Raw genomic sequence first — 26,173 nt, 5'->3', positions numbered from 1 at the left:
AATTGAAATACAAAAAAAGATTTGACATAAGTATTATGTCAATGATATATTTCCTGAGATCAATAACTATATACTGTGAAGACGTTCTCTATGTTCAGACATATCATCCAGAGAAAATAATGAAGTAAATGAGATAAAATGTTATAAAGTAGAGAAAGGATGTAAAGTTGCTCCACATACTACTTGTTTTATTCAAATTTTTTCTGTAAATTTGAAATCATTTCCAAATTAAAAAATTAAAATATGTTTAGAAAACATGCCATTTTAACCAAAAAAATTGTATAGAATAGTCCATGAAACACTCTTTAAAGTGTTCTTGATGTCAAATTTGATCTGAAAGTTGACATCCTCAGATTCTTTCAAATACATGACAGGTTTACACAGTTCACATCATCTGCCTCATTGCCTTTGACAAATAGATTTGTGCAATATTCAGGCAGTGAAAGTCAGCCACTAAACAATTGCTCTGGGACATTACCATTACCAAGCTCTTCTCTCTCTCATCTTATATGCAGCAAATTCTATTTCATGCATTCTTTCAAAAATATTGTCAGAGCATCCCTAGATTTCTATCAGCATGATCAAGCCTTCTATCCCCTGATTTTGAGCTTGTATATAATCACAGGATGTCTCCATCACTTAACGCCACCCTTTCCATTCTAGTCGTACTCTAATTAATTTAAGAAAATAAATTCAAGCTTGAGAATGTGAAATAAACAACAATTTGTTAATAAAACAGTATCAAGGCTGCAGAAATAGACCTTTAGTTAATATATATACTTCTCCACACACCATGACCCCTTCTTCACTTCAATAAAACTCCTACTCCCAGAAGATCCTTTCTCTTTTCTCCAACGCCATTGACAGTTCTCCAGATGTTCCATATGTTCTTTGCCTTATCAGTGTGAAGTCATATGTCTGAGTGTGTCTCCGCATGTGTCTGTATGGCCTGGAGTGGGGAATTTGAAATATTAATTGACTGCTTCCACATGATGAACTCAAGATGTATACTCTGTTTTTTCCATATATATAAATGCATGTGCTAAAGGAAGAAATATTGTTGAGGTCCAATACTTTAATAGAAATAGCTATATTCTAACCATCATGTGACTGACTTACGCAAAAACTTTTTTGCTTGATTGTTTCTTGTGTTGAAAGAATTATTCAATGGACTAGCAATCTGTGACCACATTTTTCATGACTGGTACATTTAGATATGGTAATATGCTTATATCAGGATTTCTTTAATACAGGCTCTTGCTTTTTATTTATAGGTTCTTTTCTAAAAAATTTATTCAGCAGATATTATCTAGTTCTTTGAGGGTGTAATGTTTTTGTTTAATTACATCAGAAAATTTTTAGAACCAAAATGATTGGAAAAAGATTTTCTGAACAATAATTAGTTTTTAGAGATTAAAATGGATTTCCCTCAATAATTGATTTCATATCAAAGCTACGAAAATTACTGAAAGCACTTTTTTGGCCAAATTCTTCCCATTTAGCATGTTTGCAATTTTTTCAGTTCTAGGCCTTCAGAAATTTCTCTTTGTTTCTTCACCCCCAGTCATTTGTACTTTTGTCTACCAAACAAGTCCTCTACAAGAAAATCATTCCCTACTTTAGAGGTTTTTGTCTTATGCCAACAAATTCTCTTAGCTTTTCTTGTTTATGTGTTAGCGCATAGAAAAGTAGAGAAAACCTATTTACCCAAGAGGGAGAAAGATGTTAAACCCCTCACTTCCCCAAAATGGTACCAAAACATAACATTTCAGACCAAATTTAGAGGCTAAACATTAGTTACAGAATGAAAATGTATTCCTTATCGTAGCAAAAATGTATTCACTTTTCACACATTATAGAATATTTGTTCCCTATGCACTGTTATTAAAAACAACAATGAGAAATGCAGTTTTTTGAGGTATGGAATTTAAGCAAATTAGAAACTATTAAAATTACATTGATGAATCTTGAATTTGATCTAAAAAATTACTGTTGAAAATAAATAGGGTACTGGTATACTCAAATCTGTTTAAATAATTTGACAAGTTAAGTTTGAACCACAAAGGATATATATGTGACCAGTTTTAATTGGGAAAAAAGAATGGGATAGATACTTAAGTAGATCTGGAGGATTCAAATGTATTTTTCAAGAAAATGACAGGTAAGAATTAAGAGGCCTTTGATAGACACTTCTCTCATTCATTGGCTCTTTTGTGATTACTCATTAAACATATATTAGTTTAATAATTACTTCCTTTTTTTTCCTTTCACATTGTTTACATTTAGATAGGTTCTCACTTTGTTTCTCAGGCTGGAGTGCAGTGGTGTGTTCGTAGCTCTTTGCAGCATTGACCCAAACACAAACAATACTCCAGCTTTAGCCTCCCACCTAGCTAGGATTACAGCCTTCTGCCAGCAAGACTGCCTAGTTTTTTTTATTTTTGTAGAGATGGAGTCTCGCTATGTTGACCAGGTCTCGCTATGTTGACCTCGCTATTTTGAACCATGACTCAAGTGATCCTCTCACCTCAGCCTCTCAAAGTGACGGGATTACAGGCCTGAGCCACTGCCCCCACCCAATTCAGTTTTTTATCCAGTACTGTCAGATAGCATTCTAGTGGAAGATATAGTAGTTGATATAAATGACCAAAACTTCTGCCTTTATGAAACTTATATTCTAGTAGAGATGTCAAAAGTTAAAGTGAGGCTGGGAGTAGTGGCTCCCACCTGTAGTCCTAGCACTTTGGGAGGCCAAGGCTGGCAGATCCTGTATTAGTCCATTCTCATGCTGCTATAAAAGACATACCTGAGACTGGGTAATTTATAAAAGAAAGAGGTTTAATTGACTCACAGTTCAGCACAACTGCAGAGGCCTCAGGAAACATACAACCATGGTGGAAGGGGAAGCAAACACGTTCTTCACATAGCAGCAGGAGAGAGAAGTGCAGCGAGAAGCCGCAGGAAAGCATCTTAGAAAACCACCAGATCTCATGAGAACTCACTCGCTGTCACAAGAACAACATGGAGGTAACTGCCCACATGATTCACCTGCCTCCCACCGGCTCTCTCCCATGACATGTGGGGATCTATGAGAACTACAGTTCAAGATGAGGTTTGGGTGGGGATACAGCCAAACCATAGCAGATGCCTTTGAGTCCAGGAGTTAATATCCCTTCAGACCAGTCTGGGTAGCATGGCAAAACCCCACCTGTACAAAAAAAAAAGAAGAAATTTTCAGGGCATGGTGGTGTACACCCCTAGCCCCAGCTACTTGGGAGGCTGAGGCGAGAGGATCACTTGAGTCCAGGAGGATGAGGCTGCAGTGAGCCATGCTCGTGTCACTGCACTCCAGTCTGGGTGACAGAGGGAGACCATGTCTTGAAAAATAAATAAATAAATAAATAAATAAATAAATAAATAAATAAATAAGTGGAAATTATGCTAAGAAAAATCATTAAAAATCTTAATTATGAAGGAAATTAGAAGTTCAAAGGAAGATTGGTGAGTTTATTGAAAGTGTAAATTTATTTCATACTCACTGAATTCACCCAGCAGTCTCAAGAAAATATTTAGCTTCAACGAGTACTTATATATTGGTGCTGTATTAACTTTTAATTAGAAAGTCATGATCTCTATCCAAAGAAATGGATACAGTTAATACGTTCCCAGTATTAAATACAACCTATTTTTTAGGTTAAATAACTATTGTATAGCATTCGGTTGGTGTTATTTCCACATCTGCATTTAACTGACTGTTTCTACAGCTCTTACTACATTGAATATAAAATGCTCACTGATCATGTAGAGAGATATATATATAAAATAAATCCTACTGGAGTATTTAACTCTAGCTACACCTAGGACTATGAACATTCCTACAGATTTAAAAGATATTATTTGGAGCATATGTATGGAATGAATGCTTTCAAAACATGGAAATGCAAATGATCTTAATTCAATGATCTTAATTCATAAATGAACGAATTATTCTTCTTAATGTTATTGAATATCATTTCCTAGTTACAGAGCTAGGGGAAAAGAATTAAATCTATCTATCTATCCATATATCCATCTGTTATTATGTATCAGTTCTGGCTGTGCACTGTTTTACATTTTCCAGATAAATGTTTTATTTTAGCCACATAGTGTTTAAAAAAAAGAAAAACTGGGTAATCAATTGTGAGAACATGAAAAGGACCTTCCCATGCCACCATAAAAGTATGCCATATCTTGGCTCAGACCCAATTCCGCAGAATATCCATTAGTGATTATACCTAAAAGACTCATTGTCAATATTAATCTGCAAAACCATATCTTTTTCATTACTTGCATTATCATTAACAAATACACATAATGTTTATGATAAGTACAAAGTAGAATACAACCATAATTGACTATCTGTAATGCAAAAATATGGGATTTATATCATTTTATGTAAAACTACTGCATCATTAACTATAAAGCTTCCTTCCTTTTTAATATAAGTTTTAAAAACCAGTGTTACATACACAAACCTTTACATTTGTCATTTTGTCCTAATTAGAGAAATTGTATGATGATTACCCTACTTAACAAATGAATAGGCCAGGAGCAGTGGCTCAGTCTGAAATCTTAGCACTTTGGGAAGCCAAGGAGGTGGATTGCCTGAGCTCAGGAGTTCAAACCAGCCTGGCTAACATGGTGAAACCCTGTCTCTACTAAAAAGACAAAATTATCCTGGCGTGGTGGCACATCCCTGTAATTCCAGCTACTTGGGAGGCTGAGGCAGGAGAATCACTTGAACCCAGGAGGCAGAGGTTGCAGTAAGCCGAGATCGCACCACTGTGCTCCAGACTGGGCAACAGAGCAGACTCTGTCTCAAAAAAAATAATAATAATAATAAAAGAATAAGGAGCAAACTCCTTTAGAAGTATAATTTATTGCTTATTTCAGCTTACTTCAGTGTGAACCAGGGAAGAACCAGGGAAGAGGAGAGGCTAGAAAAGAAGAGGAAGAAACTGACAAACACAAAAACCCTAAATCTCTTGTCGACAAATATGGAAGTGGCAGCACAAAATTTATATATAAACATTAGATATATGAAGCAAACATGTTTTTAAATCCAACCTTCATTATAAATATAAATATTCTATAACTTTCATTCCAAAAGAATCATGAGCATGTGAGAGTCAATTTCTGCACAGCAGCAATGAGAAGTTATTGAAATAAGTCACTTTGTCTTTTCTCTCAGGATTGACATCTTTAAGTATGTGATCTACGGCATCGCAGCTGCGTTCTTTGTGTATGGCATTTTGCTGATGGTGGAAGGCTTCTTCACGACTGGGGCCATCAAAGATCTCTATGGGGATTTCAAAATCACCACTTGTGGCAGATGTGTGAGCGCTTGGGTATGTTCGTTCTTTACATTCAGTATTTAATGTGGATTTATTTCAATAGCACACAGGTGTTTGCATTCATCTCCCAAGAATTAAAGTATTTTTTTTAAACACAGTAACATTTATTTCTGTGATGCTATCTTAAATCTTGATAACATTATTTTTGAAATGAAGATTATTTCTTGTGAAGATTCTGTTTCAAATCCTCAGATTCTATGTAGCACAACTAGTTTTGTTTCTAGAGGTCGCAACACTGTTGGTTGATTTATGATTTTTTTTTCAGAGGGCTTTGTGGTTCTCCTGAGAATTACAGGAAAATTCATCTCCAATTTATAAGCAATATATGTGCCTGTGTCCTGTTAAACATATGTGTCTGTATTTTACTGTAAATTTGAGGACAGCTATATCATGTGATTTCTGTTTTGTCTTAACTGAAGAATTCTATTAATTTCCACCTTAAATTTTAATTTATATAATATTTAATGGCAAATCAAACTTACGGTCTTACTCTAGAGTTTCCTAATACAGAAAATGCATATTAATGCATAAGAGCGGTGAAAATGAAAAGTAATAAGGTTGAAGGTACTTTTGCACTTTTATGCAGAATAATTTTTCTAGAATGAAATGTTGAAGCTTCCATTCTTGACAGACATATTTTCCTTTTTTCTAATGTTATGTAACAACATGTGTCTAATTATAGCATATAATTCATATTAAGTAAACTTTCTCTAATAGGGAATGATGTAAATTACTTCAATCTCACAGAAATGTTAAAAAAAAAAACTGTTAACCAGCAAACCTTTTTTATTTTAACCTGTTTCTAACACATTTTATTATGCTTCTCGGTGTCAACAGTAACGATAATCTGATAAGATAGTTTGCCTGAGCTGTGGATATTTGTAATGGTCTCTGGAATTATTTCTTATGAGAATCACCTATTTTAGTTTGGGACAAGACTAATCGTAACACCCAAAGAGCTAAAATATATGAATTAGAGTAAAACTGGGATCCCAATAATGTGACTAAGTGGCTTTAAACTGTGTCTTATTATTGAAATTATTTAAATCAGTAATATCAAATTATAGATCCAGAAAAACTTAGTTACACAGAGATCTTGGATTGATGAAAAAATAAAACATGAATAATTCATGGTCCAATTTTCAGTGATGCCGAAGCAATTTCTCTAGTAAAAAGGCAACTTCCGATTTTAAGATTCATTTCTCTTCTGCCAATAGAGTAGAGTGAATTGAGTTATATAGTAATTGGCTTTTTATTACAATTGGAAGAGTAACACTGTAATGCCACTGGTGTGCCTTGGCAAGTTACTTACCTTTTATGGATCACAGTTTCCTCATTTACAAAATGAAGATCATTTCTAAAGCTTATTCCAGCTTGACGAGTCTGTGATGCTAAAGCCCTAGTGAAAAAATAATGAGATAGGGGGTCTGAAAGCACGTCTTTACCATAAGGTAATAACCCTCTGCCAGGAAGAGTGCAGTCAATTGTGTTATTTCATTCAGAATTTGAAAATAACTTCATAATAAAAAGAAAAAGCAATCAACGAAGAACTGCATATCTATATATAGAGAGAGATGCACTTGGTTAGCTGCCTGCCATTCAAGCATCTTAAAGGTATTTCAAACAGGAATTTTCGAAGCAAACCATGAGCCACGTTTCTGGTTTTTTTTTTTTTTTTTTCTATAATGGTAACAATTATGTCACCAGTCCCACCCAACAGACCAGAAGGGTGGCAGCAGCTGCGTGGGCTCCTCCAGAGGCAATGCAGCAGGGTGTCAGCCCAGCAAGCTGCCCCGCCCACTCCTGTAACACCTCCCCGCCACCCCGGAATGAGCAGAGCAGAGACAGGAGTAGAAGCTGCATTCTCCTGCGTTCTGCAGAGACAGCAGAGCGGCGGGTGAGGCTCTGAGCCACACCCTGGCTGTCCCAGCACTACCTTCACGAAGGGGGCTAGCTCCACCACTGAGAAGTAAACAGTGGCGGCTGCAGCCAGCACTGCAGAACCCTGCCTCCCTTCTCTGCCAACCATTCCTCCACACCCCCACCTCAGCTTGCATATCACGCAGGACTTGCAGCTCCATAAAATCGAGGGGAAAAGAGATTTATCTTCCACCCTCTCCTGCTGCTTATTTCCATTCTACTGATGCTGCTTTTTTTAAAAAAATTAAATAATAATTATTATTTTTTTTCATTTGTAGGCAGATTGTATCTTACGGTCTACCTTATTATGTTCAAAGTGAACCTGTTAACCTGTTTTGCCTGTGTTCCGTAGCTTTGAATGAGTCTGTGCTTTTGAAGGTATTCTATCAGTGCAGCTCTACTTGGGATACTGAATAATACTAAAGCATGATTTCTTTTTTCTTTTTGCAACAAGTATATAAAAATCTTCCTTAGTTGATACTAACAGTAACTTGTTATTCTATCCCTGTTTCTCTCTGCTGCATAAAGAGTAAATGGTTACTCACTGAAATTATATCAGCCCAAATGCAATTAATTTTGAAGCAGCAGGCCAGGGGCGGTGGCTCATGCCTGTAATCCTAGCACTTTGGGAGGCCGAAGCGGGAGGATCACGAGGTCAGGAGTTCGTAAACCAGCCTGGTCAACATAATGAAACCCCGTCTCTAATAAAATACAAAAATTAGCCTGGCATGGTGGCACGCACCTGTGATCCCAGCTACTTGGGAGGCTGAGGCAGGAGAATCGTTTGAACTCAGGAGGCGGAGGTTGCAGTGATCCCAAATGGCACCACTGCACTCCAGCCTGGGTGACAGAGCGAGACTCCGTCTCAAAAAAAAAAAAAAAAGAAAAAAAAAAGAGGCAGCATTGTATCTTGTATCACTGAATGGAGAGATAATCAATATCCCCTTTACTCAATGAATGCCTTTGAAAGCATAACTTGATCTGCATTCTGTGTTTCCTCTCCTGCAGTATCAGGGCCAATTCAAGTTCATTACAACATTTTAATGCTGTCTATCATTCAAAATCCAGAATTTGAGGCACATAAAACCACAATATTAAATTTTGGGGGTGAAAATCATTATTAACTACTTTATTAAAACATTGTATGAAAAGTTATTAAAGTATTTTAAGTAACAAAATTTATTTACCTTAAATATTAAATGGCACCAAATTGAGTACAGTCAAATATATGTTATTGACTACTTTAAACATGACCTTATTAAGTTTAATGTAGAAATATTTATTTTTTAACCATATTTTCTTATTAAAGTTTAAGCCAAAACATATTTATTCCACTGCAAATTAGGAGACATTCAGTGTGTCACATTTTCAAATCTTGAGATATTTTTGCACCCATCCCCAATTTTCTTATTTCTACAAATTTCCGATTGCTACTGTGACATCATTATGGATCTCAGAATTTTTCTGTACTTCTTCTGACATTTAGATTTTTAAATAAAACACTTTCGAAGTAATGGATTTCCCAAGTGTACTAATAAAGTCTATGGAATTTTTAATAAATTTATTTTCCATAAATCTACATGCTCTAAGAGTTAAATAAAAGAATAATAACTTTTGGAAGTGTGTTTACTAGTTTGCTGTGGCTGCCACAACAAAGTACTATAAAGTGGATGGCTTAAACAACAGAAATTCATTGTCTCACAATTCAGGAAGCCAGAAGTTTGAGACCAAAGAGTCACCAGGGTTGATTTTTTTTTTTTTTCCTGAGAGCTGTAAAGATCACCTGGTTCTGTGTTTCTCCCCTACCTTCTGGTTGGCTGCTGGTAATTTTTGGCATCCAGCGGTTTATAGAAGTCCTAGTCATCACTACCTTCACATTCACATGATGTTCTTCCTGCCTGAAAGGCTGTGTCCAAATTTCCCCTTTATTATAAGGACAGCAGTCATTGGAATAGAGTCCACCCTAGTGACCTATTTTTTTCTTTTTCAACTCAATAAAGAGCAATAAGGTCAATCTCTGAGATACTGATAGTAGAATTTCATCATATGAATTTTGTGAGGGCACAATTCAACTCATAACAGTCTTATTATAACAGCAACGTTCGTCCATATATAAGTTTTAAAGCAACAAAATTAACTAATTGCTATTGTTACCCTTTTTCAGAGATAAAGAAACATAAGAGGTTGACTATCCTAATCTGAAAATCCCAAATCTGAAATGCTCCAAAATGTGAAACTTTTTGGCTGTCAACGTGATGCTCAAAGGAAATGTTCACAGGAACATTGCAGATTCAGGGTATTTGGATTTGGGATATTCAACTGGTAAGTCTAATGCAAATATTACAAAACCTAAAAAAAATTTTGAAATTCAAAACACTTCTGCCCCTAGGCATTTCAGATAAAGGATATTCAACCCTTATTCTGTTTGTTTAGTTCAAAACACCTGTCTTAGCCTCAGCCTTAGCCAGGTTTTCATATTTTTAGTAGAGACGGGGTTTCATGATGTTGACCAGGCTGGTTTACGAACTCCTTAGCCTCAGGTGTTTGTAGATTTGACCACAGCACATTAGATTAGTATTTTTAAGACATAGTCTATATAATTATCTTAAAATCTATTCCGTATAACTCGCAGCTCCGTTTCATAGCTTAAAATCAAATTTTAGTACTAATAATAAGTTCAGTAATAATAACGGGAAATATTTTTTAGGCACTTACATATGCCTGCACTATACCTACTATACTTAATTGTAGGACATTGAATCCTCTGATAAACTATGCCACATAGATACTAGAATTATCCTCATTTCAGAGATGAAGAAGCTGCCACCTGGCGAGGATGACTGACTTGCCTGGAGTACATGGTGGGTGATGAAGCCAGATTTGAATCCAAGCATCTGGCACAGAGCCCATGCCACTAACCTCATGAACAGGGCTTCCCTACCATTTTATGGTTTATTTGAGTTAATTTAATAGGATGGTTGTCTGTTCACCGAGGGTCTTTTGTAACTCGGCAGTCATTTTCTGTTTTGCATCTTTGTAAGATCACTCACTGATTCCTTACAGAGATGTCCTCAACTTAACCTTTACTTTATCAACAATCACGAATTATCTCTTTTTACAAATACAAGAATGCCCTGCAGGATGTGAAAGAACTTGGTAGTCTAAGATGCTTTTCTGTGACTAACTTTTGATGACTAGCTATAAGCAGGCCTAAGATAAATTTCTAAGTATTATAAAGAAACTCTGCGCTTTAGTCTGCCCCCAAAATTTAGTGCCTTTTAAAATAAAACACACACACACACACACACACACACACACACACACACACACATTTGAACCCAAACTGTGGAAACAGAATTCCTAGAATAAAGCCTTACCTCTTTCTAGGAAACTTAAGGCAACATCATTTTTTTTTTTTTTTTTTTTTTTTTTTTTTTCAGATTTTATCAGTAGGGAAGATTTGGAGGGTGGGGTGTAGGAGGTGTAGACTCCCTCAAACATAGGGGTGAGATTTTAAAATAATATTTGAAAAACCATTGCATTGAGGAATAAGGGCCAGGATTTTATTTGCTGCAAGTATCTGAAGTAGATCTCGTATATTGCTTCAGAACTGAACTCTAAATACTGGGACAGTGGACCAATCTCAGTGTAACTGTTAAGATATTAACTATGCTAGTACATAAATTATAGGAAGAAATAAATAAGAAAAAATAAGAACTTTATTAAAGTTAAAAAAGTTCTAAACTTTTTTAAAAAAGTTAAAACTTCATTAAAAGTATTAAAAAATAAAGTTCTTATTTTTTCTGATGTCTAATGGAAAAGTTGACAGAAATTTTCTGCTAGTCTCATAAGGTGGCATTGATAAAATGGAAAACTCTGTGTAGAGCATCTAGTTTGGATTTTAATATACAAGAGACTTACGGCAGCCAGAGATGGAAAATTGATAAAAAGTTTGCATCATGTGGCTGCTTCTCAGATCACCGTAAGTTGTGACTGAAATTAAATTAAAATAAAATAACTTCTCAAAATGTTGAACATTTTATTTTGTTTATGTCTGTGTTTGCTTTTTTAGATTATTCAAGTCATGATATATACTCTTTGGCCAAAACTTTAAAAATATATATATATTCTCCTATCAGATTGTCCTAGGATAAAATTTTATATAATTTATGACTGCTTACATTTTTATAATCCTAAAGTAATTGTTAAATAAACATTTTATTTGGGAATAATTTTAGATTTACAGAAAGGTAAAGATGGTACCGTTTCCATATATACCAAACCTAGTCCGCCCTGTGACTGACACTTTACATTAGTATGGTATATTTGTTACAATTAATGAACCAATAATGATACACTATTGTTAACTAAAAGTCCATGCTTCTTTCTGATTTCCTTCGTTTTTGCAAAATGTTCTTTTTCTGTTTCAGTATCCCATTCAAGATACCATATTACTTTTAATTGTCTCCCCTTAGACTACTAAGAACTACAACATTTTCTAAGACTTGCCTTGTTTTCAAAGGACTTGGCGGTTTTAAGGAGTATTAGCTAAGTAATACATTTTGTAAATGCACTTCGGTTGTAATTTGTTGGATATTTTTCTCATGGTTAGATTGGGGTTTTGAGTAATGAGGAGGAAGGTCACAGAGATGAGGTATTGTTCTCATCATATCGTATCAAGAGTGTCTAAAGTACTTTTACTTAAAAAGAAAAACTAAACACATAAAATAACACATTATCTGATCCAAGCCTTCCTAAGCAAAGTAGTTCTATTAAAAATAATTACGTAAAGCATCTATTTTATGATAAACATCCTCTCTATTTTCTTTTTACAGAATACCTGAAATCTTCCAGTTTCTAACTTTGTTAATATAAAATTAAATTGTAGAATGTGATGCCCTCTAAAAAGTTTAGGGAAATATCTCCATAACATATGAATTTCTAATTTCTACTTACAAATATACTCTAGTTTAAATGAAGGCATCTTCAGGTATAGGTTTTTCAATCCAATTTTGCAATAAAGCCAGGAATTAATCTCAAGGATAGCAAATACTCATCCTCAACTTTTTAGACTTGATGGCTCCCAAGGCAACGATCTGGGTACATTCACTCACATTAACTGTTGTCAATGTGATTAGCCTCAATATTACATATTCAGGTGACACTTGACAAAGGAAAATATGGTTTGTAAAATTGGCTAATTCAAACTCATATATACTTTTAGTATGCCAAATAGTTTCAAACAAGTAATAGTTAGTATTTAAATAGACCACTAGAGTAAGGATGAAATAATAACCACAGACTACTAATGGTCTTTTGAAGTACTGATTTGTTGGTGAATGCCTTTATTTTTCAACTAGAAATTTTATGCCTGCCATACTGGGAAAAATCTTTATGCAAAGATATTTTAAAATTATTTTCAGAAAAAAACTCAAGAGCTATATATTTTTTTGGACTCTGCCTTTCAAGCAATAACATTTTACAAAAGATATTGCTTCACAACATATTGAGATTCCATTTCTTTATCTCTGTTTATCATTTTGAGATTAACCACTACTATAGTTTATATGTTAAGGTTGCCTTACGGGGAAACTAAGTGTTTTGAGGTCATTAAAGTTAAATATTCAGTGAAGAATTAGTAAGACTAGCATTATTATATTGGGAACACTGGTCAAAAGTACTTTTCTCAGTCCGGGCACAGTGGCTCACACATGTAATCCCAGCATTTTGGGAGGCCGAGGCAGGTGAATCACCTAAGGGCTGGAGTTCAAGACCAGCTTAACCAACATGGTGAAACCCTGTCTCTACTCAAAATACAAAAATCAGCTGGGCGTGGTGGCGGGTGCCTGTAATCCCAGCTACTTGGGAAGCTGAGGCAGAAGAATTGCTTGAACCCGGGAGGTGGAAGTTGCAGTGGGCCGAGATTATGCCATTGCACTCCAGCCTGGTTGATTGAGTGAGACTCCATCTCAAAAAAAAAAAAAAAAAGTATATTTCTCAGACATTTACAGTGTCACTAATATTAAAATTATATTATATTGTTAGTACTCACCAAATGGAAATTTCCTTTGCAGTAATATTTGCTGAAAAATGTACGTTGTACTTGAAACAGAGTTTTACTCTTGTTGCCCAGGCTGGAGTGCAGTGGCATGATCTCCTCTCACTGTTACCTCCACCTCCTGGGTTCAAGAGATTCTCCTGGCTCAGCCTCAGTAGCTGGGATCACAGGTGTTCCACCACGACAGGCTAATCTTTGTGTTTTTGGTAGAGATAGGGTTTCACCATGTTGGTCAGGCTGGTCTCAAACACCTCCTGACCTCAGGTGATCAGCGGGCGTCATCCTCCCAAAGTGCTGGGATTACAGGCATGAGCCACCACGAAGCCCATCGGATGCTTTTATTTTTATATAATTTGACTTTATTTGAATTTTATTTTCACTTGAAAAAGTAAAATCTCTAGCTCAGTTTTTTTTTTTTAAGAATCTGTTACAAGGATTGATGTGTCATTCTGCGTTGCGAGGATTCATCAAGAAACAAAACAGAGTCCCTGTCCCTGGGGAGCCCCTAGTACAGTCAGAATACATGGGAGACTTGTACATGAAGACCTGCATACTAAACCTATTGATGAACATGCATATAGCTTACACTGCACAAAGAGGAGGGGATTAATGTCTGTGATAAAGAAGTGTTGACTAGTGGAGATCTAAGGCCTAGTACAGTACCCATTGTGGGCACACAGGACATTTTAATTACAGTGATGCACCCCCTAATGTGTTCATCAGTGCTGAACCACGTGTCAGAGGGTGGTCCCATAGGCTTACAATACCATATTTTTACTGTACCTTTTCTATGGTTAGATATGTTTAGAGACACAAATACTTACCATCATGTTACAATTGCCTACAGTATTTGGTGTAGTAACATGCTGTGTAGAATTATGGCCTAAGAGCAATAGGCTATACCATGTAACGTAGGTTTGTAGTAGGCTACACATCTAGATTTGTGTAAGTATATGCTAGGATGTCTGTACAAGGACTAAATTGCCTAATGATGAATTTCTCAAAATGTATTCCTTTCTTTTAAGAATGTATAACTGTATTAACAAATTAGTGAGTAAAAGGGACTCTTGATCTTGGGTTGGGAGGATAGAAAGAACTTCTACAAGTAACCCAGAAGGTGTGAATTAGAATGAAATACATAGAGTGCTGCAGTCATACATGTGCTAGATCTGGATGGAGAGGTTCAGTAGTTGCAAAACTCTGATGTGTCATGTAAATCTTGAAGTATATCAACATGATTTGTGGAGTGGATGAGACCAATGCAAGATAATAAAGAAGAAAGTGTTGCAGTTAGTTTTTAAAAGTTGACTTTATTTTTTAGAGCCATTTTAAATCGGCAGCAATATTGAACAGAAGGTACACAGACTCACATGTATTCCTTTCTCTTACATATATGCAGCCTCCCCTACTCTTAAAATCCCTCACCAGACTGGTACATTTGCTACAATCAACAAACCTACATTGACGCATCATCACCCAAAGTCCACAGTTGAAATCAGGGTTTATTCTTGGTGTTGTACATTCTACGGGTTTGAACAAATGTAAAATGTTGTGTATCAACCATTATAGTATCACACAGAGTGTTTCACTGCCCTAAAAGTCCTCTGCGCTCTACCTGTTCATCCCTCCCTCACCCTCAACACCTGGAGACCCCTGATTCTTTTACTGTCTCCACAGTTTTGTCTTTCCCAGAAAGTCATAGTTGGAATCATGCAGTATACAGCTTTTACAGGTTGGCTTCTTTCACTTAGCAATATGCATTTAAGTTTCCTCCACATCATTTCCTGGCTTTATAGCCCAATTTGTTCTTTTTAAAAATATTTTTATTTTACCGACTGATTGATTTAAATTGACAAATAAAAGTTGTATGTATTTATTTTGCACCACATATTGGTTTGAAATATGTATACATTGTGGAATGGCTAAATCAAGCTAATTGATAAATGCATTACCTCACATGGTTTTTTTGTATTGAGAACACTTAAAACCTACTCTCTTAACCATTTTCAAGAATACAACACACTGTTATTAACTATAGTGACCATGTTGTACAATAGACTTCTTAACTTATTCCTTCTGTCTAACTAAATCTTGTGTGCTTTGACCAGTATCTATCCCCAACCCCATCACCTCCAGCTCATTTCTTTTTAGCATGGACTAATATTCCATTGTCTAGATGTACCAAGGTTTATTTAACCATTCACCTACTGAGAAACATCTTGGTTACTTCCAAGTTTTGGCAATTAGCAAAACGCTTTAAACGCCTGTATGCAGGTTTTTCTGTGGACACCAGTTTTCAGCTCATTCAAGTAAATATCAGAGAGTTGATGGCAGGATTATATGGCAACAGTATGGTAAGTTTTGTAATACGTTGCCAAGTCCTTTCCAAAGCTGCTGTACCATTTTGCATTCCCATGAAAAATATGTGAGAGTTCCTACATTGCAATTAGTTTTGCACTTTAGAAAAATTCTTCTGACTAACAGTAAAGGCTGGATTGAAGAGGAAAAATGCTTGAGGTAGGGAAAATTTATATTGTTTACTCTGTCAATTATGTTCTATTACTTTATGATTTTATATATAGTTATTTCACTACCATGTTTACTTCCAATTGTATGAGCAGTGATGTTTTTAAAACTTTCTATATTTTAACTTGGCCTTGTCATTTCTAAATTAATATGATTTTTCTTCTAGCTGCCATTTTGGGTGTGCTATTTATAAATCATCCTGATAGAATCTTCTTCGGTTTTTCATATGTATGTATGTATGTATGTACGTATCTATCTATCTATCTATCTATCTATCTATCTATCTATCTATCTATCTATCTATCGCTCTTCCTGCCTGTTAGCTAAATATGTTTTCTTGTTTTGTTTTGGGTTTTGGTTTTTTTGAGACAGTCTACTTCTGTCACCCAGGCTGGAGTGCAGTGGTGGAATCTCGGTTCACTGCAATCTCCGCCTCCCAGGTTCAAGTGATTCTCCTGCCTCAGCCTCCCTAGTAGCTGGGATTGCAGACGCACACCACCATGCCTAGCTAATTTTTGTATTTTAAGTAGAGATGGGGTTTCACCATGCTGTCCAGGCTGGTCTTGAACTCCTGACCTCAGGTGATCCACCCACCTCAGCCTCCAAAAGTGCCAGGATTACAGGCATGAGCTACCAAGTCCGGCCTAGCTAAATACGGTTTTAAGTGAGACAGAAAGCAAAGCACTAGTTGAAAATGTGTGTGAGCTGGTGTACAGGCAAGAGGGTGTGCTCCTGTAATCATTTCCTTCCCTCGAAACCCTGAGTATATTATACAGGGAGGTAGAATCACCCTGTGGCAAATATTTAGATGTTTTCTTTGGTATGCCTCATTCCTTTGACAATCATAATAATATTAAATATACCCGTCATTGTTTTGTTTAGTTGCTTTCTCTGGTTCTTTAAAATTTTTCCTATCACAAATCTGGATGTAATTTTTTTACAAAAATTATCATTTCAGTCTGTATAGTTCTGTTTTATTTCTATTGAATGTGCCAAAAAGTATTCAAGTAGCATTTATTTTTTTTAACATTTTTAAATATTTGAAGTTCTGATTCAATGATAATCTCTCAGCAGATTGACACATGCATATGCTATATGTGGTGTTCTCCTGGATTGTGATAAAGCTTATAATTTCCTTTATGTGATCAATTTTAAGAGCTATTTTTATGCTACAATTTCACGTAGAAATTATAGCCTGTATGTTGCCATTTGGTAGAAAAACAGACATAATCTCACTGGTCTGAAACATATTTCACTTCATCCCAGGACAATGATATGAAGAGATGCACCAACATTTATTGCCAAGACTTTTGCTTGTCTTGCACAACTTTCTGAAGGTCCCAGTGGAGGAGGTGATTTGAAGAGCAACAACGCACATGCTGATTTAGGGATCATACACTTTCAAACAACGGAAACACCTTTAAAACAATAATTACATTTTAGCATGGCCTTCTTCATTGCTTCTTTTCAAGTTTAAATATGAAAACTAACATCCTCGGTGACTTTCAGTGACTTTTCTTTTTTTTTTTTTTTGAGACAAAGTGTCACTCTGTCACCCAGGCTGGAGTGCAATGGCGTGATCTCATCTCAGTGCAACCTGCACCTCCTGGGTTCAAGTGATTCTCCTGCCTCAGTCTCCTGAATAGCTGGAATTACAGAAGCCCCGCCACCACACCTGGCTAATTTTTGTATTTTTAGTAGAGATGGGGTTTCACCATTTCATCTGAAATTAAACGCCCATCAAGGAATGCACACTGGTTATCACTCACTTCTAATGAAATTATATTTTTCTTTGATATTGAGATACAGTCAATGTGTCAACATTGTTTAAATTCTCCATCTGACTTAGAAAGATAATATTCTAGTGTTTTCATCAGAGTTATAGATAAATTTATTATGTATATACTAAGTATATACTAGTTGCACAATTAAATGTATGTAGGGTTTGCCTGTAAATCTGATATCTCAGTTTTTTTGGTTACTTAGCAAAATATTTAATAATGAAAGTTAGAATAACCAAGGTAAAAAAGTCCATAATAATTGTTCATCAATGGCAGAATTACCTTACTTGCAGGGGTGCTAGTAAAAAGTATCACACTGTCAACCTAAGTGAGACACTACAGCCATAGTTATAATTTTTCTTCCACATAAATCAGATCAGCATATGCATTCAATGACAGTTTCATTTACTTGATTATTTTGCTTCTTCATTCTAATTTTTGTTAATTTTGACTTGAGGAAGAAGAAGCAAGACCCTTGTTAACAGGGAAATTTGAGTAGTTTTAGCTCACTTGTGGTTACTCTGTTTTATTAAGTAATAGCAACACTTTATTTTTGTGTTTTAAAAAAATTGTGACTATATTAGTGTATGATTTTTCCAGCAATATTTTTGTTAATGTTTTTAGCACCATATTTCCTTTATTCAGCATTATATTTCTAAGAAAATATTTACAAGCCAAGAGTATATCTAGTATTTCTATTTTTTAACATAATATATTAAAATTTTCAACACTTGAATTCATATGTTTATCACTAGGGCCATACTTGGTTGTAGACAACTTTTATGTCCATATACTTCTTTTTTTTTTTTTGAGACGGAATCTTGCTCTGTCACCCAGGCTGGAGTGCAACGGTACGATCTCGGCTCACTGAAACCTCTGCTTCCCGGGTTCAAGCAATTCTCCTGCCTCAGCCTCCTGAGTAGCTGGGATTACATGCCCAGCTAATTTTTTTATTTTTAGTGGAGACGGGGTTTCACCATGTTGGCCAGGCTGAACTCCTAACCTTGTGATCCACCCGCCTCAGCCTCCCAAAGTGCTGGGATTACAGGTGTGAGCCACCATGCCCAGCCTATATACTTCTTTTTAATTTTGCTCTCCCCCAAAATCTTTCACTTTTCCTCATCTTTTCCAACAAATGAGGAATCATCGTCTTGTAAAATCTTGAGATTTGTCAGTTTAAAAACGACATTTAACTGTCAATACTGTATTATTGTGAACAGTTGCCTTTTATTTGTCATATTTTTATTTTTAGTTATCAGGTTAATGTATCAAAACCCAATAAATCATAAGGATAAACACATGGTAAGATACATTTTCTCACAAGACAAGCCTAACATTCACAACATCATTCATTCAACAGATATTTGCTGAGTGTCTACTGTGTCTCAGGCACTATCTTGAGCATTAGAGATAAGCAGTAAGTAAAACAGACAAAAAGTTGAATATATTTCCCCACCAAAGCATAAGAGCTCATGCCCTGATTTCTATTAATTTTAACTGGGAATAAAAAAACTCTGGACAATGTGATGTGATAAACTTACCAAGAGTGTGTTTGCCTTTCTAGCAGTTTTCGTGACTATCATTTTGTGGCTTTAGACATTATGTAAACTTGCTCCATTTAAAAAATAAATTTATGGAGCAGAATAATTGGTTTTGATTATGCTATTTTTCTCTTAACTATTTTTAAAAAAGGACATTGAGTACTTTTAATACTCTTTTACCTTCTGCAAAGTAACAATACATAGTAATAATGTATTTGTTATTTCGGTGGGCTGATAGTTTTATTTTACTTTTTAAAAAAAGGTATCTCGGCCGAGCGCAGTGGCTTACGCCTGTAATCCCAGAACTTTCGGAGGCCGAGGTGGGCGGATTGCCTGAGCTCAGGAGTTCGCGACCAGCCTGGGCAACACGGTGAAACCCCGTCTCTACTACACAAAAAATTAGCCAGGTGTGACGGCGTATTCCTAGCTACTTGAGAGACTGAGGCAAGAGAATTGCTTGAACCCGGGAGGTGGAGGTTGCAGTGAGCCGAGGTCATGCCAACTGCACTCCAGCCTGGGCCACAGAGTGAGATGCTGTCTCAAAAAACAAACAACAAACAAACAAACAAACAAACAAAACAAAAACAAGTTACCTCATATGACAGGATTTAAGATTTTCTTCCTCTATATCTAAGGTAACATTTTTCAGCCCTTACACTCACTGTCTGAAAATTCTCTGTAGCTTTATCCCTGTAGTTCAGTGTAGGAAACCAGTTTCACCGATCATTTTATTCTGATGAAATCATCTTTACCAAATGAGATTGAAGTATTTAATCATTTCACAATGACACTGGTGGTTTTTATGAACCAAACCACACAGTGAACACTTAGATTATAATATTAGCATTTCATATATGCTCATGAATAGATTCCTCAAATCATTTTTTGTTATATAAATAGATTTTATTTTTTAGAACCATTTTAGGTTCACAGCAAAACTGAGGAGGAAGTACAGGGATTTCTTACATAGCCCCCTCCCCAACAAATGGACAGACTCCCATTATCAACACCTCACCACCACCCTAATGGCAAATTTACGATCGATGTATCTACGTTGACACATCACAATTGCCCAAAGTCTAGAGCTTAGAGGAGGATTTCCTCTGGGTGTTGCACATTCTTTGGGTTTTGGCAAATGTATAATGACATGTATCCACCATGATACTTTCATACAGAATAGTTTCATGGCTCTACAAATCTTCTATGCTCCACTTATTCATCCCTCTCATTCCCCCTACACTTGGCAACCACTGCACTCTTTACTGTCTCCCAACTTTTTCTTTTTCCAGAATGTCATAGAGCTGAAATTACACAAAAAGTGACTGCCCTTTTCGGATTGCTTTTTTTCACTTAGTCATATGCATTTAAAATTCCTCTAAGTCTTTTCAGAGCTTGATAGCTAATTTTGTTTTAGTGATGATTAATATTCCATCCTTTATCTAGATGTGCTGGAGTTTATTTATCTGTTTATCTACTGAAGGACATTTTGGCTGCTTCCAAGTTTGGGCATTTTTGAATAAAGTTATAAGCATAACAAATCATTTAAAATAATTTTTTGATCACAACTTGAGCATAGGTAGTTTTGGGCTGTATTGCTGATGACGATGACGATCATGATCATTGCATATTTTTGAGTAATTTACATAACAATTTAGTAATTTTCTCTGCATTAAGCTATACACTGTGTAATTTCCAGAGCCTACTTGATTGTAATGCTTTTCCACTTTGCAATTGTAGTGATAGTATGTTCTGGTATTCATTTTCTTCCCTTTAACTTGGTGTTTTCCTGCCTTAGTGTTGCAGTTTTCAAACAGGAGCTATTTTCCCCTCAGGGAAATTGAGACATTTTGATTGCACAACCGATATCTGACATCTAGTGGTTAGAGGCCAGTGATATTGTTAAGTGTCCTATATTGTACAGGCAGTCCCCTTAACAAATAATGATCTGGCCTCAAGTTCAGTAGTGACAAATTCAAGACACTCTGATTTAGATATTTGGCTCATATCCAGTTACCCCATTCATTAATGCCTTTGGCTATTTCCTTGACATTAGTAGGTGTGTCTGGTTTATCATCTCATTGTTTTTTTAAACAATAGGAATAGTACCCTGTCAGTGTCTGCAGTTGAAGAGCAAAGAAGTCTTTACAACTAATGTACTCCTGAGATCTCCTTTGATTCCAATATAGAAGGAGTTATTAACACTGGATATCTATCAGAATCACCTGCAGTGATTTTAAAAATATAAATATAGTTAGCATAAGAGGACCTGAGCTTCTTTTTCTCTCTCACATTAACCAGATGATCCTAATGTCTGGCCATGGTAAAAACCGTTATTAGAAGTTGCATTCCCTCAGCTATTGTCTATCTATTGAAGCTTCATTTAAAATCACAGGATTATTAAACTCTGAGCCATTTCTGCCTTTGATAAAATTTAAAGGTATTTCCTTTGTTGTTAAAGTGGGAAACATGATTGGATTGCTACTCTTTAAATTCATTCCAAGATGAGAAAATACTACCAAAATATATTACTGTGAAATTATAAGGTTCTGAGCTAAGATTTAGTAAACTATTTTTATATCCTATGCCTTGAAAAATGAGAAACAATGACCTGAGTTCAATCTGATAGAATATTGTTGGTTATAAAGAGGCTTTGGATACATCAAAACATCCATTTTATTCATTTCACTAAAGTTTAAATGTGCCTTATATCTGAAACTCTTCATTATATCATAACATTCCATTCAATATGTAGCATATGTTTTCATCAGTTAGTTCAGAGACTCAGAGACTTTTGGAATCAGAGTCAGCTGGCTTCTTTTCATCAATGCTGCTGACTTCCAAGGTGTTATTTTTACCTCTACCGGTGCACATCTGCTGAAGTTGCCACAGAAAGTCTCGACCTCAACAGGGAGTGATTTTCTTAGACATTAAGTCTAAGTTCATAGGAGTTCAGATGAAAAACCAATTATATTTTACAAGTCATTTTCATGTTAAATACACTGCAATCTCAATGGCTACATAATCAAGAAGCAATAATATGTCGCGTTTTTCTAAAGAACATGAAACCTTGCCTCTTGCAATTCTGTTTCAATTTCTCTACCAGATTTCTAAAAGTGATTAGAATATCCAGACTGACATCAAAACAATAATCACATGTGTTTTTATTTAATTTCAAGTGACAAAGAAATAATTCATAACAATTTTGTTGAATCAATGCTAACATGTGGTAGGATATCAAGAAATTTATACTGAGTAAAAACAAAAATCAAGCAGGAAATATAGTAGGAGGATGCTTGTTTTGCCACATTTGCATGTTCTGATGAAATGCTACTAAAACAATTATAAGATAATGGAATATGTCAGATATTAATTAAATATATAGCACCCAATTTTTATCATTTTATACCAGTTTTACTATCAAAGATCAATGAATTAACTAATTCAAATTAAGGAAGCTTTACTGAATTTTTTTGTGTGTGTATGAGTCAGGAGGAATTAGTCAGCATTTTAATATATGTGAGTGATCCTAGATAATGACCAAAATAAGAAAAGCCAATGAGGCCACTTTATTTATGTAATTTCTACAGAACTTATCTTCCTTTCCTAGAATTACTATAAATTAAAATTCAGTGTCTGCTCAAAGCAATAAACACCCAATGGGACAGAAATAGTTTCCTTATGTCCATACCTACCTTTTGAAAGTACTAAGTAATACATTTTTATTAAATCAGACTATCTCCTCTCTTTGAGTTACTGCTTACGTTTTCTGCTAAGTGATTTTATATAGAATCTTCCCCTTGTTTACATCATAGCCCTATAAGAAAAGTATCATAATTTCCAGTTCACAAATTACAAAAGTGACTATGGGAGATTAAGTGATATGTCAAACTAGTGACTAGGTCATCTGATTTCAAGTTCAGTAGTACTTTTATCATTTTTTTCATTTTTCCACTGTTTCCCAAACAGATATTATGAAGATGAATTTCAGAAAGTGTTTCATCAAAAAGCAGAAATTAATAAAGGTGCACATACACAAAAATTGTTTTCAGAATCAGAAAAATTTCTCACATTCTCAGAGTTTGTTCTAACAAAAGTAAGAGCAGCTTACTAATTTATTTAACATTCAGATGACAAAAAATATATATCCATTATATGACTAACAGTGTGACATTAGAAATAAATTTATAATTATGCAATATTTTATTACAGCAAAAGATTTTCTACATAGGATTATGCATGATCAATTTGAATAATTCTTCAATTTTAGTAATTATCAGATTCTGAAATAGAACATAAAATGGAGAGATCAAATTACATTTTAGCTTCTTTAAATACTTCAGTGAATACTTTAGTGAACTGCTACACCCTGAAATATAATCAGTTTACATTCGAAGTTAGAAAATAAAGACTTTTGCATTTTTCTAGCACAAAATTTATGCATTAATAGTAATGAAAATATTTTCTCACCACACTGATTTACTCTATATCATCCAACTTTGTTAATTTGCTGTAACGTAGCTCAGAGCAGAAAGAAGATGTAAGTCAGTCCTGTGGTTTCAGAAGTTAGACCTTTTATCGCCTTGTAAAGTAGCAGTAGCGACACACTTCAAAGTGTTCCAAGCTACTTTGAATCTAAACCTATTGAGTTATAAGTCCCATTCTACATTGAACAGCATCTTCAAAAGAAGCTTTAGAAAGATCCCTCAGGGTAGAACAAATGAAAAATAAGATAAAGAGGATGCAACCAAAAGCATGCTGATTACTCTTCCATGGATTTTAGAGTTGCTTTTAGTCCTCCAAAGCAATGTGCTTCCGGCTGCCATATCCTGTTCATTGTTCTAGAGACTATACATTAGCCTTGAGATTTACAATTGCAAATAATGAAAATGTTAATAGAAAAGATTTTTCCCCCAAAGGTGTTCTTTTAAGAGGATTTCTTCACTTTCAGCATGGTTTCCAAGAATTTCTGGAGCCTTCCTTCTTGAGAGAGAGTTCATTTTGAATAACTTTCCCAAACTCAAGAACTTATTCTTTTAATTTATCCAAACATGTAATGAAATCTAATTCCTTCATTCTATAAGACTACATATAATTATATAATTCCATAGTATGTACACAATATATGTAGCAATAGTAGTAATTGCATTGATATTTGCAATGATAAAAATAGCTAATATTTTTGTCAGAGCTTCTTATGTAACAAGTTTCAATGCTAAATGCTTTTCATGCATTATCTCATCGCAGGCTCACTTAAACATATGAAGCCAATTTAGAGTTACTTCCATTTTACAGAGGCAGAAACAGAAGTATAAAGAGCAGACTACACTCAAGCCAGCTGAAAAGCCTACGCCTTTCATGAGTATGCCGGAAGACCCCTTTTATTGCTAAAAGCATGTGATATTCAGTTTAGGAACACAGTAACTGGCATGTCAGTGCTTGTTAAATTAATAGAGAGACAGGTTTCTACTTCTTGCATATTAGAATCCAAGGCAAAAGATGGAAAATGACCTGCATTATATCGTATAGTTTATTAGGGTTAGAGGTGAATGGGTATTGCCGCTTGGAGTATGCTTATCCATGTTCAGAGGCTTAGGTGACTGTTGTCACTTAGCCTGGGTGCCTAAGCAATGTTGTGATAGGGCAGGGAAGCCTTTGAGAGGCGAGAAATTCTGAGCTGACCCCTCCACTATTCTGTGAGCTTCATCTATTGATATACTTCATTTCACATTCCAGAAGGAAAGGATAAAGACCACTTAAAAATATTAATAGTATCCTTTCACTCTGGGGAAGATGAGCAAAATGTTTACCCTTTTGCTCATGTGTGTCTCAAGTGTGTCTTAAGACCAAATATTCTCTATATTTCCACCTGGGTTATTTTATTCTTTAATCAGTAAAATAAGGGGGAAGTGTTATTGCCTTACATGGCTGAAATCCTGCCATAAATCTTTACGCATATTTACGCATATTTAGCCTCATAAGTATATGTTCAGCAAGACCAAAATAATTCTAAAAGGAATGTAAATGTTGATATTATTTTTAAAAAGAATAGCTTTTTAATGATAGTTACTCTCCTTCCTTAGGTGATTTAAATAAATTAACATTCAGCAAGTTTTATTCGCTAATATTCTTAAGGTAGGGTTTGTTTCATCTTACATGTATAAGGTTTAAATACGTCTGCCAAATCTTAGTTTAAGGATGTTGTCAAGACAGATGTTGGCCCCCACTACTAGCATTTCATAGTAGAGACAAAAAGGAAGTAAGAGTTGAGATGAGATAAAACAATATTATTAGAAAACATGTGTTCAAGAATGCTCTGGGTTTCTGAAGTACTGGGGCATTTAGTAACTGCTATTTAATGGAAAGGTTTGATCTCCTGCCTCTCTTTATATGTTTTATATAAATTTCTTGCTATCCTTAATCCCAATAAACTCTATGTTAATCACTATACAACTTTAATATAGATGCATAAGTTCTATCACAGGATTGATTCCCATTTTACTATTTTTCAAAAATGCTAATTTCAGTACATATTAAGAGGGTTATAGAATAAGTTTGACTTGTTTGAGATTTCACCTAAATCATGAGGTAAAATCTAGCTAATAACTCATCACAAAAGAGATGAATAGGGTTGAATAAGGTATCTAGTTTCATTCAGTATATTTATTATATGCTGTATTGCTATTTTGAAAATGTGACTGCTTGAGGTGTTAAAACTTTAGCCAGAATGCACTAGTGAATCTATTCCAGTCTTTGATCAAAGTGTGCTTCTGAAATTCAGAAGAACCAAATATCTATAGAAATGTAGCTTTTGGCATCCAGGGGCTATATTTCAGACCGTTTTCTATCTAATGTCTATCATCCATCCACTAATACATACATCTATCTACATGTCCTTTTACTCAGCATTTATACTATGTGTGAACTAAAACTTCATGTAAATCCATGTTTAAACTA

General features: G+C 35.1%; 1 protein-coding gene across 3 annotated transcripts in view; it reads left to right on the top strand.

Annotated features, from left to right (window-relative positions):
• GPM6A (glycoprotein M6A) overlaps positions 1-26,173 on the top strand; it is a 369,395-nt gene that overhangs the window by 324,517 nt on the left and 18,705 nt on the right. For all 3 annotated transcript variants that reach the window (XM_028848000.2, XM_015139516.3, NM_001265765.1), the window contains 1 exon segment: positions 5,231-5,387. In XM_028848000.2, the coding sequence (XP_028703833.1) occupies positions 5,231-5,387 (157 nt within the window).

The sequence above is a fragment of the Macaca mulatta genome, chromosome 5 (assembly GCF_049350105.2).
Source record: "Macaca mulatta isolate MMU2019108-1 chromosome 5, T2T-MMU8v2.0, whole genome shotgun sequence".
Taxonomy (NCBI): Eukaryota; Metazoa; Chordata; class Mammalia; order Primates; family Cercopithecidae; genus Macaca; species Macaca mulatta.
The sequence above is the reverse complement of the archived record's forward strand: the minus strand, read 5'-3'. Positions and strand labels throughout refer to the sequence as shown.